Here is a 12,698-nt window from a genome sequence, read left to right on the forward strand (position 1 = left end):
CTTGCTGCATTGAGGACTGGAAATGCGTACTCTAAGCAGTCAATAGAGTGAGAATATCGCAAATAATACGATATCTTATTAGGGTTTAATATAGATTCTCTAGCTGTTGATAAAAGTCTTCCTCCTCTTATTTCATGGCAGATCACCACCATATAAATTTTATTATTTTTCAAGTGTCATCACTATTTTGAAGGTTTAAGGAGTCTTAGAAGAATAAAAAAAATTATGTATAGAGATAATATTCGCTTTATTTGTCAAGAGTCAACATTATTTAATCAAAGTTATGCATCATGATCTCCTGTTTTTACTTGTTTTTTTTTGCATGACCCACAATAACTACACAACTACTTCACTTGTATATTTTATGCCTACAAGTATATATAAATCTAAGCTCACTTATATATTTTTTATACTCACTAACTTTAACATCGGTCTTAAGAGTGTCTAAAATTCAAGCTGATCCACAATAAAAATTAAAAACACTTAAAAAATTAAAAAAACAAATCAAATCAATATTTTTTTATTTGTTGGATTGATTTTTGAATAAGTCGATCGGTTTGATTCGGATTGCCCTTAATTCATTTTTTTTTTTACATGTACAACATAAATATATACCATTGAATTATATAAAATTCATTTTAAGTATAATTTGAGCTTAATTATACTTGTGAGTATTGATTAGAGTATTAGTTTCTAGCTTCTATTTCATAAAATTTATATACAAGACGTCAAAACACATTATATTTTTAAATGTATATGAACCTATGAGCTGCTCTTGGACCATATTATCTAAATAAGAATTTGAATGTTTGACAAGGTTGGTGTCAATTTTTTATAATTAAATTAAATATTTTTAAAACCATATAATTATAAAATTAAAAATATTTTAAAGTAAAAATAGATCCAAACTAAATCACAAAAGACTGGCTTGAATTTAATATTATATTCAAACCAAATCAAAGCGTACCACACATTAATTTTTATATTTGATGTTGATGATTTTCTAATAAAAAAAATTGAATCAAACTATGCCGCAAACATCCCTAATCAAAGTGTTTATGAAGTTTTCACTCCTCATCAGAGACCACCGTGGCTTGCTGGAATCCTTATCAGAATCACCTACGCATCCATCATTCTCAGAAACACTATCAATGATGATAAATACATTAGTGTTTTTCACCCTTATTAAGCTATGCTTTTGCAAAACTTAACTAATCGATGATAAATACGATTTTAATAAAGTCCAACTCACAAAACTTTACATGTAACATATAAACAATAATAATACTGGCAAAGACGGGAAAGATTGTAGGAAAAGAAAAAGGAAATTCTTGCAATCATGTGGACCCGTTGCGTTATTTGGGGGAATGGGTCCCTATATTCATAACGAGGAATTTACGCAGGGACGAGAATGTTGGTTAAGGTTAGTAAGACGAAAACGTAGCGCAAGTATGATAAGTCAATGCACTTTAGTTGACTTATGCTACACATGTGCTTCCTTTTGTTATGTTGATATCTACTCTTATCTAATTGGGTTCTGCCTGGACCAACCCTGTGCAACCAATTAACATGTTAGCTTGGATTATTTAAAATGAAGTTCACGAAAAAATTATTTTTAATTAAATATATTTTCATAAATATATAATAATCTGAGAAAGATAAAAAGGGAATCTCATCAAGCCTACAACTCAATACATGCTTCCTCAAACAACCACAGGAAATTCATATGGATACTTACCAAGTTGCCCTTGTGAAATTCACCTTCAAAGTCTAACACCACCCTAAACAATTGGAGGATAGTCTTAGGGTGTGTTTGCATATCATTTTTAAAAATTGTTTTTAGTTTTCAAAAACTAAAAAACAGAAAAAGTTGTTTGATTGGTGACTTAAGCTTTTTAGTTAAGTTAGAATGGAAATAGCTACTGGTTTTCAATTGTGGCCTCCACAGCTTATACCTGTATAACCCTTTGTTTGAACAACCTTCCTGTCAATACCATTTTTCTTTCTTTGTATGTACTTTTATCTCCTACTTTTGCCTTGAGAACATAACGTGTTTGCTATTTTAACCAGTAAATGTATTAACCTATATGTTGCTATTGATAATCGAAAAGGAAAACTTCTTTAAGCTGTTTCTGTTTTTAGAAGACCTTTTTTTTAAAATAGATTTTAAAATTCAATAGATTTTAGATGATAAACGTATTGAGAAGTAAAGGAAAATTGTTTTGAAAACAGTTTTTGAAACAAAAAATGAAAAGTAAATCAAACAAAACAGTTTTTGAAACAAAAAAATGAAAAGTAAATCAAACAAGCTCCTACTAACCCAAAGGAAGCGTTTGTTTTATAGAATCTTATTGGTTTCCTGAAATTATGGAGATGAAAATATATATATATTTTCATGTTTGTTAGAAGGTAACTTAAAAAGATTCTCAAGTATGTTTTATTTTATAAGAAAATAAGACTCTCATGCTTACATTGATTTTATATTGGTTTTATTCTATGAAAGGAGGATGAGAATGTAAAATTCTGTGTAGTAATTAAGAATTGTATTCATTGTGTAAAAATTCTAATTTATAATTAAATCGGATTTCTCTTCGATACAAGTGTGTTAAGAGGGTATTTTAAAAAACTGTAAGTAGTTGGTGACGTGACATCATAGGTTTTGCCTATCACATAGCAACACATATGAAATTAACTCTTGCCTATAAAAAAATAATCGTTGTGTTGTGATGAGTTGGCACTATGCAAAAAATGCTACTTAACATCAGTTTTTTAACGTCCGTTTTTAAAATCGCCGTTAAATTCATTTAAAAATTGTATTTAGTGTCGGTTTTTAACGTTGGTTTCTAAAGTTATTGGCCATTCTCATTCTAACAATGCAATTGCTGTTTTGCTTTGCTCTGATTTTTATTTCTAATACAGTGTGCTACTCAATCTGGTGATGCGTGGAACGAAATTCCCTTGCTATCTCTGGTTGTTTTTCTAATAGTAATTTCACTTAAATTTTCATGGATTTGTGAAATTTCTAATTGAACCTCATATAGTGAACTTCAGAGTAAGAACTGCACTGCATTACGTATTGTTTTGCTCAATGTTTTGATTATTTTACATTTTCAAAATGAATTTGGCTAGTGGTTAGGAAATATGCTATGAAAAGCTTTAAATGAATAATAGTACAAGGTATAATTAATAGAAGTTTTAAATTTTAGCGAGATAAAGATAAGAAGGGGGACAAAATTTGCACATGCTCCACTATATCAGAAGCCGTGACTTGCTTGCCTTATTCCAACAAGTTTCATTTAAGTTATTTATAACAGTTGAAAAGTTTCATTTGAAGCAAAACTGAATTACTTATTCAAACGCAAATTTGAAGTTTTCTATACCAGGAATTCAACTTTTGATAGCTTCCCAAAACACCTTTTCGACAAATAGATTTCTAAATCAAAGCTTATGAACACTTATAAATTATTCTTAAAGCTTGTTCAAGTAGAAGATTTTTCTTTGCTCCTGATAGTTAAAGATATTTTTCTAATCCCATCATATGATGTTGGATACATGGATAATGTATATTAGCTGTATTTATCTCTAGAAACATAGGGATTAGGATGTTTGAGTATGTTAATATGTGGGTAAATCTTAGAACTATTTGCACTCTTAGAATAAAAAAATGAAGTTTAAGTAAAAGAATTTTGAACTCTTTGAATGGTGACTGCAGGAGCTTGCAATCTCTTTTCAAATGTAGTTTGTAATTTATCAGTGTCACTTAAGCCAATTTCATTTTGCACATTAAATCTAACTGTGCTAGTAGATGGATCTTCTTGCATTTGCTGATTTGTATGCAAAAGAACATCTTGGCTTTGATACTCATCCATTTGGGTTTGTCATAATTCTAGTTGCCAGGTTGTTTGGAGGTGCCTTAAGTACATCCCTCACAGGTATGATGTATTCAGGTTAAATGTAATTTTGTTGGCTAAACAAAGAGCATTCATTGTTTTTTTTCCTTTTTTTTTTGGCATGTAAATGTTTGCATCCTCTTGCTTGAATTTGTATTTTAGTGGTGTGACTTGTGAGTGATACAAGATCTTTGTTCCTCTACACTTATTATGCAGAGTTTTGATCTAGACTGTCTCCAAACATAAATTTTGAATGAATATTAACTTCAGGTTTCCTTGGCCATTAGGGTAGTGTAAGTGTAAATATCTTAGGATTGTGAAATTGGATAGGGAAATTGTGCTTGTCTAAGATAACAAATCTAATTGAGAGCTCAATTTAATCACCTTCACTCTCCTAATAATAAAAAAGACAAGAACCAAATAACTAATTAAACCTTTATGGAAATCTGTCAATAAATTTGTTTAATGGAAATTAACTCTGTGACAGCAAAAGGATTACCAACAAATTCTATTGTGTTATTGTTAGGCACTCCTATATGGCTATATGGGTAAGGGCAAGCAAAGCAGGGATTCATGTAAGCTAGCTATCACAAACTGAATATAGGGCAACAAGTGTGAAAAGCATTGTGGCTAAGTTAAAGGTTGTGCGAGATACAAGGGGAAAGAGGAAATGAGATAGGTTGGTAATAATTTTTTGGGTGGTTATTGCCACAGGGCAAAGAAGTTTTCCTTCTCTGATCTGTTTCTTTTTCATTCTCAATTTCCAAACTTTCTATGTATTACCTTTGTAATCAGATCATTGTCCACAAGAAATTCAGTTCCTTTCCTATCACATAATCACAACCTAATTTTTTAAAGTACAATAGTCATTTCTTTGAACGAATAGTTTCTCATTGGAAAATGATTTACTTAAAATCAGATTGATAAATAAATTTCAAATTTTTTAGGATATATATCTAGAATTTGTAAAGGAGTAGACAATTAAGAAAGTATAGAATTGCTTGTAGGATATTATAAGAGAATCTTACTAATGGAACTTAATTAAACATGATATATCCAGTTCATTCTATCATTAACATGATTTTTTCACCATCATTTATTTATTTCCTTCATATGGAATGAATTCGATAATGATAAAAATAGTTAAATGCTTGCACCACTAACTCTACGTTAACCATGTTAGCCCAGAACTTTCTAGTTTTCCCTATACTTAGTTAGAGCTCTAAATCTAATGTTGTTTTATAGACAAGACAAGATTTTCACTAAAATTTTCTTTTTAAATCTTTTCCCAATTCAAATAAAAATTAGTGGCAGCTTTTGAACCCCCTCCAAAATAACTAATATGTGATGTTTGCTCAAGATCTGTCATGCATTTACAACCTATCATTAATCTACTCTATTAGTAATTCACACAAGTTAATATCGAAATACACACATAGGTATGTTGACCCAATAGAAAATACTAGGTTGGAAATAGAGTACAAGAGATTTTGTTAGACCATATTGACCATGTTCTGAACTCGATTTGAATTGCCCTAGGAAGTTAAATTTGTAAATACTCATATTATAGGTAACAACAAATCAGATTTATGTCACTAGTATATGTTTAAATTCATTTTTGTTGCAGCCTTCAGGTTGAGATTCTTGTTATTACCATTGAGACTCTAGCTCTAGCTCCTTCTCCTTAGTCAGGCAAGGTAACGCCTTTCACATATTCTGCCTTTTCTTTTACAACATCATATTGATAAAGTATCAAAATACATAATTTATGTCATGTTTTCTCTCTCATTTTAGACAAGTAAAGGAAATCCAATTTTGTTGTGACTATGTCTTCCACATGTAATGTTGTTTAAATTTATTTTCTTATGTTAATTATAAGGTAGATGAATGTTAACTTCATAGTTGCCTTTTCCTCCGTTTATGTTTTATATACTGAAGTTTGTGCACTTGCTTGCATGTAGATATGGATAAATCTTGGATCAAGTTTCCACGCAATACACCAAAATATTTGGTGATTGAATAACTTTTTAGATTTTACCTTTCAACATAGCGCTAGTGTAGGTACAATAATACGTCCATGCGATCAACGTGGCTTTAGGAAGTGGAGAACTTGTCAAGAAGTGTATGACCACTCGGTCTGTAAACTATTTCCTAAAAGTTACACATTTTGGTGTCGTCATGGAGAGAGAGTATCAAGGGAACTTGTTCTTTCCCAACCTGTAATTCAAGACATATTTGAAGCCGTGACTTGCTTGCCTTATTCCAACAAGTTTCATTTAAGTTATTTATAACGGTTGAAAATTTTCATTTGAAGCAAAACTGAATTACTTATTCAAACGCAAATTTGAAGTTTTCTGTACAAGGAATTCAACTTTTGATAGCTTCCCAAAACACCTTTTCGACAAATAGATTTCTAAATCAAAGCTTATGAACACTTATAAATTATTCTTAAAGCTTGTTCAAGTAGAAGATTTTTCTTTGCTCCTGATAATTAAAGATATTTTTCTAATCCCATCATATGGTGTTGGATACATGGATAATGTATATTAGCTGTATTTATCTCTAGAAACATAGGGATTAGGATGTTTGAGTATGTTAATATGTGGATAAATCTTAGAACTATTTGAACTCTAAGAATAAAAAAATGAAGTTTAAGTAAAAGAATTTTGAACTCTTTGAATGGTGACTGCAGGAGCTTGCAATCTCTTTTCAAATGTAGTTTGTAATTTATCAGTGTCACTTAAGCCAATTTCATTTTGCACATTAAATCTAACTGTGCTAGTAGATGGATCTTCTTGCATTTGTTGATTTGTAGGGGGGACACACTCATTTTTATTATTAAAAAAATCACACAACAAAAAATAAGAGACAATATTATAAACAAAATAGAAAAAGATCACAAATTTATTTAACATAGTTTGAACTTTCATCCTTACATCTACGATCTCCTCACAACAAGTTTTTAGGACAAGCTGGACAGACTTGTAAACTTTCCTTAACATGACCCCCTCTCTCACTTAGGGTGATGACCCCCTCTTCAAGCTGGGTTATTCTTCTCATCTTAAGAACCTCTATATATAGATCTAACATTATAATCTTAAAAGAGAAAATAAATATCTAATTTACAGAATATATCTTTAATTCTAAACAATATTATAGAAATAAAACAATATCCTTTTTTAAAATTTAAACAATATCCTCCATTGGAACATGACACTTTGACTATCACATTGCCAAGTACACTTTCGACACAAGGATCTTACACAGATCCCGCGTTAGTTTTCTCAAACTTCTTCAATACTCTTATCTCTTTGGTGACCAAGTCGCAAGATCATCTAGCTCTGAAACTAATTGTTGGGAGGAAATAAAATGCATTCATATATTTATTACTCAAAAATTACATAACTAAGAACAAGAGACAACACCATAAACAAAATAAAAAAAGATCACAAATTTGTTTAATGTAATTCGGGTTCTCACTCCTTCATTCACAACCTTAACCTCAATTTCTTTAATGTGATTTAAACTTTCATCTTTACATTCACGATCTCCTCACAATAAGTTTTTAGGATAAAATAAATAAATTTGCAAATATTCCTTGAACATGACCTCTCTCTCACCTAGAATGGTAATCCCATCTGCAGGCTAAGTAATTCTTCACATCTTAATAGAACCTCTATATATAAACATATTATCATCATAATTTTAAAAGAGGAAATAAATATCTAATTTATAGAATGTATTTTTTAATTCTAAACAACATTGTAGAAATAATATCTTTTTTTAAATCTAAACAATATTTTAAAGATTTAAAATTATAAATTTAAATTATTTTTAAAAAGACGGTAACAAAGTGACTTATTTATGTAAATCAATTCACGAAATGTGTGGGGACAAGGGCAACGGGTGATATGAGTAGTATGGTAATGGGAAGGATGCATTATTCCCCATAGCTTTCCTATAATTTGAACTGCTGTTATTTATGACTGTAGTTTAACCTCAGTTTGATATCTCTTATATCAAATTCAGTCTTGTATTAATATATATAATCAATTCTTTGCAGTGAATATATATATATATATATAGTCTTGTCAATTTTTAATATAATTGTAGGTTAAAATTTAATTACTTTTGTTTTATCCTTGTATGTTTTCTGTATTCATCTCTGAAATTAAGAGTGTTATGGCAAGGATGTTAAGCTAGCCGTGTATATAAGGCGAATCCTCTTTAACCAACCAGATCCTGATTATATGGGGTTCGTGTGGACTGGTATCCTCCAGAACAAATTAAATTATCCAATTGATTATATTCTGCATTAGTTATATTGCTCTTGGAGATAATAAAATGATATATTGGTCCCACGTTACCGGACCGATTCATGCATAATTAATAAACAAGCAGCAAGTTAAAAAATTAATTAGCACTTAGAAATTTATATATTAACTATATACGAAATTAAATTTGAACAAAGTATCTAGTATCCAACTGTGTACATTAATAGTTCCGACAAAAATTAATTATTATTTTTGATAGAAATTGTCTCATTTTAATATCATATGATCAGATAAAAAAAGTAGGAGAGATTTTTTTAATGTTTGTACTTGTGGGCAAATCATGTAGATATAAATAGTTGTGAACTATTCAAAGCTTGTTGTAGTGCGCTACAGCCTACACATAAACAAAATCAAAGAATGGGGGTAAGGCAGTGGAAGTATGGAACGTCTTGGATAAGTCCATTTCCCTGACGTTAGGTATATATATATGAAAGCAGAAAGTTTTTTAGATACCATTATTTGTGGTCCCAGAAAATATTTTACACGTTAAGGTTTTCTTACTTTTGAAGCTATGTTTGGTATTAAATTCTTCTGTAATTTTCATATCTCAAGAATTTTGAATGAAAAAGTTAGTCATAAGTTTCTAGATAATGCAACTTGCGCTTTGAAGTCTCCCGTACAACAAGAAAGGACAGGTAACCATTCTCTTTTGCGAATAACCTCCAACGTCATATTTTTGTCTCCTTTTCAAGTCAAAAGAAGAACGGAGAATAACATATCTCAAGAAAGAAATAAGGAAATTGCTAGAAAATTTACAAAACCGTATACTACAAGCGCACTTGGTACTTTTTTTTATCAATAAATATTATTTTTTTAATTTTATTAAAAATATTAATAATTTAAATCTAAAAAAATATAATTGATGGTTGATCTATCCAAGAAATATAATGAAATATGGTGTTATATATTTAAATATTATAAAATGTTTAAATAGTAATATTTTAGAGTAGTACTACTAGTACACATTATTTTTAACATAATTTTACTTATCAATAACAATTTATTAATTAAAAGTTATAAAATCATGATTGAAAATCATAAATTATAAGATCCAAAAAAATTTATATTTTTTAATAAAATTCATAGAATATTTAAGAGTGTGTTTAATATTAGTGAGTTTAATCCGTAGCTCATTCTCTAGAAAGGATGTTTAAATTCTATACTATACTAGTTCACAACATTTTGATTATCTACCTGATTGTTATAATAATGATACGAGCCCTTTTTGGTAAAAAAAGAATCCTTAGAAAGTATATTACGAACATTTCTTAATTTTAATATTAAATAAAAAAAACCGTATAATTTTCTTGTACTGTACACTAAAAATATACTGAGATATAAAAGGTTTCCTAAAACTAAATTTTAACTAAAGTCATTCTCATCCCCACAGTGTCCAATTATCTAAAGCAAATAATCCAAGTACGTATGACGTACACAGAAAAACCAAATCAAACTTGGTGGTATGAATCCATCTCCAAATCTTCTTTATTTTTTCAGTCAAATTAGTAGTAAAAATACCACTACACCGAAAAAAAGAAGCCAAGTTACACATCAAAATAACAAAAAAAATTCTGATCCTATTTACAAATCCAATGAAGGGAGCAAAAAATTGTAGTAACAAAAAAAGAATCACAACGACAGCGAAGGAACGCGTATTTGCCACACTTTAATCTCACAATCTAAACCTGCACTGTAAACCAGATAAGAGCTACTATTATGATCATCCTCACGAGGACCACCACTGTTGGAGTCAACAGCCATAGCCAAACACTTCACGGGTCGTCGATGACCTTCAAACACCGCCAAACACGAATAACTCTTCTCAGCACCTCTCCTCCATACCCTAACACTGTTATCAGCAGATCCACTACACACCAAATCCGCCACCACCACCAAACACAGTATCGCTTTTGTGTGCCCCCTCAAAGCACCCACCAACACCATGGTGTTATTATTTTCATTTTGATCACTCTCCCACACTAAAATTGACCTATCACACGCACCTGAATATAACACTGATCCATCGGAGTTAAGAGCAAGAGCGTTAACAGCGGATTTATGCTTCTCCAAGGTTCCTATTAGAGAATGCTTTTTCTCTCCCTCTAACTTCTTCCACATCTTTATTCTAGTGTCCGCGGAACCTGTGTAGACAAAACCGTTATTCGACAAAACTAAGGAATTAATTGCGTCCTCGTGCGCGTTTTTAACTGACTCCAGACACTTGAAATCCGAGGTTCGCCAGATCTTGAATGTTCGGTCCCATGAAGCGGAGTAGAGGAGGGACCCGTCTCGGGAAAGCGCGAGGGCGGAGACGGTGTCCACGTGATGCACCCACGTGCGCTTCTTGTGGCGGCGAATCTCGACGTAGTTCTTGGAGGAGAAGAGTTTGGAGATACGGTCGTGGAGGGTGGGAAGCGTGGCGACGCATTTGTAGTAGTTCGGGTTGTTGTTGTTGTTGTTACCGGGTTGGTCGGTTGTTGTTTTCCAGACACGGATTTTGTGGTCTTGGTGAGCAGTGAATAACTTGTCGTGGGATACGATGAGGGACTTGATTGGCGCGTTGCTGGTCGCGACAACAGTGTTGGTGTTGACATTACTTATATATTTTAATGTGATTATATCATTAGCCGATGTGGGATTTCTATTGCATGCTCTTATTTCGCCGCCGGAGGAGGCGCTATAGAGGGACTTGCCGTGGAGGGCGAGGGAGAAGATTGGTGAGGTGTGGCCCTTGACGGCGGTGATGAGTCTGTGGTGGGTGGTTTGGGGTTGTTCTTCGAGGAAATGCGGTTTTTGTGGGGTGAGGGAGGGGACAGAAGGGAGGCTTGGTTGTGAAGAGAGGGAGGATGAAGTTGATGACTCGGAATGAAGGTGATGATGGGATTGTGGTTGTTGTGTGTGGCAACACAAGGGACGTTGAAGAAGTCCCATTTTTGTTTGAGTTTTGTTGTGTGTTGGCTTTTGGCTCTTGTTTGTGTGGGAGTTTTGAGGTGAGGTGGGTTTTATAGAGACATGTTCGTGTTAGCAATTTTTAAGGTGGGAAACGGTGCATGTTAGCAGTTTGCAATTAGGCATGACTAATGGCCAATGTGTCGCCCCGTTGACCCCTTCACAATTTAATGACTTGTTTATTAATCCATGTTTGGCTACAACTTAATTTTGTGGATAGAAAATAACTGTTTTTATAATTAGTTTTTTTTAAAAAAAAATAATTCATAATATATACTGTGAAAAAACAATTCTACTTTCCGTCAATAATTTTTTTATTGATATAATTTTTAAAATAATCATCATAAAATTCAATAAACTAATATAAGATATAGTTTAAGAAGTGGTTGGTTTTATAGAGACACGTTGCCAATTTAAAGCTGGAGAACGGAGCATGTTAGCAATCTGCAATTAATTAGGCATGACCAAGGTGTCGCAGTTGAGACTTCATATTGTCCTCCTCACACTAAACTTCTTTATTATTATTATTATTTGACTTAATATATAATTTTAATTTCTTTATTTTTAAATAAAAATATTTTATCTTTCTATTTTAAAAAATTCATCATCATAATCTTTTATTTTAAAATTGAAACATTCAGTTTCGTTTATTTTAGTTAAAATTTTAATTTTGTCAATGTTTTATTTATTTTATTTTGATTCAATATTGAACCTTATATTTAATATTTTCATTTAAGGTATTGTAAAAAAAATGATTTAATTAATTACAATGTAAGATATGAAACATTGGAAAAAAATTAAAATTATGAATGTTTTAAAATGTGAGATCAAAATTACATATTTTAAAAATATGGAGATCAAATATCTCTATTTTAAAACCGAAGATCAAAATTATGGATTTTTTAAAATCAAAGGACCAAATTTCTTTATTTTAAAATAAGAAAATCGAAATTGTAGATTAAACGAAATGAAAAGAAATCAAAATTATATTTAAGTCTTTTATTTTATATAGGTGCAAAGTATTTTAGTAATGTTGTTGATGATTAATTTATGTAAAGAAACTTAACTTGTCACATTTTCACACTTTGATGTGATATTATTTTGGGACTCATAAATAAAAATGACTAATTTCATATCAATTATAAGAAATTAAGTTGGTTAACACACAAAGTTGTTAGTCTAAGTAGTATTGAATTCAATTCTCTTAAAGCAAGGTTTCAAGTTTGAATTCTGTGGATGAAGAAAACATGGTTGGGAGGGTAGATCCCACCAGTTTTTCTAACAAAAATTAGTCATCGACAATAAATACTACATATCAATAATATGGTAGCAAAAAAAGTTAGTTAATACCATTTAATTTTAATTATCAATTTATAAATATTTTTTAAAATGTATTTCTTTGAAATTTGATATGAATGAAAAAGAAGTCATTAAAATTAAAATCATAATTAAATGAATGATACATATTTTAGAAATGATATTATTAAATAAGATGAAATTAATTAGTTTGATTTACTTATATTTT

The 12,698-nt window shown here is 30.7% G+C and overlaps 1 protein-coding gene across 1 annotated transcript; it reads right to left on the reverse strand.

Moving 5' to 3' along the window:
• Positions 1 to 9,678: 9,678 nt before the first annotated feature.
• LOC100778775 (protein JINGUBANG) lies at positions 9,679 to 11,354 on the reverse strand. Its single transcript, XM_003517696.5, has one exon. The coding sequence runs from the start codon at positions 11,153 to 11,155 to the stop codon at positions 9,854 to 9,856; it is 1,302 nt and encodes a 433-aa protein (XP_003517744.1). The 5' UTR covers positions 11,156 to 11,354; the 3' UTR covers positions 9,679 to 9,853.
• Positions 11,355 to 12,698: the final 1,344 nt, after the last annotated feature.

This window comes from Glycine max, chromosome 1, assembly GCF_000004515.6.
Source record: "Glycine max cultivar Williams 82 chromosome 1, Glycine_max_v4.0, whole genome shotgun sequence".
Classification (NCBI taxonomy): Eukaryota; Viridiplantae; Streptophyta; class Magnoliopsida; order Fabales; family Fabaceae; genus Glycine; species Glycine max.

What these genes read in the sequence shown, in the direction of transcription:
- LOC100778775 (XM_003517696.5), bottom strand. Translation starts at nt 11,155, where the DNA reads ATGGGACTTCTTCAACGTCCCTTGTGTTGCCACACACAACAACCACAA.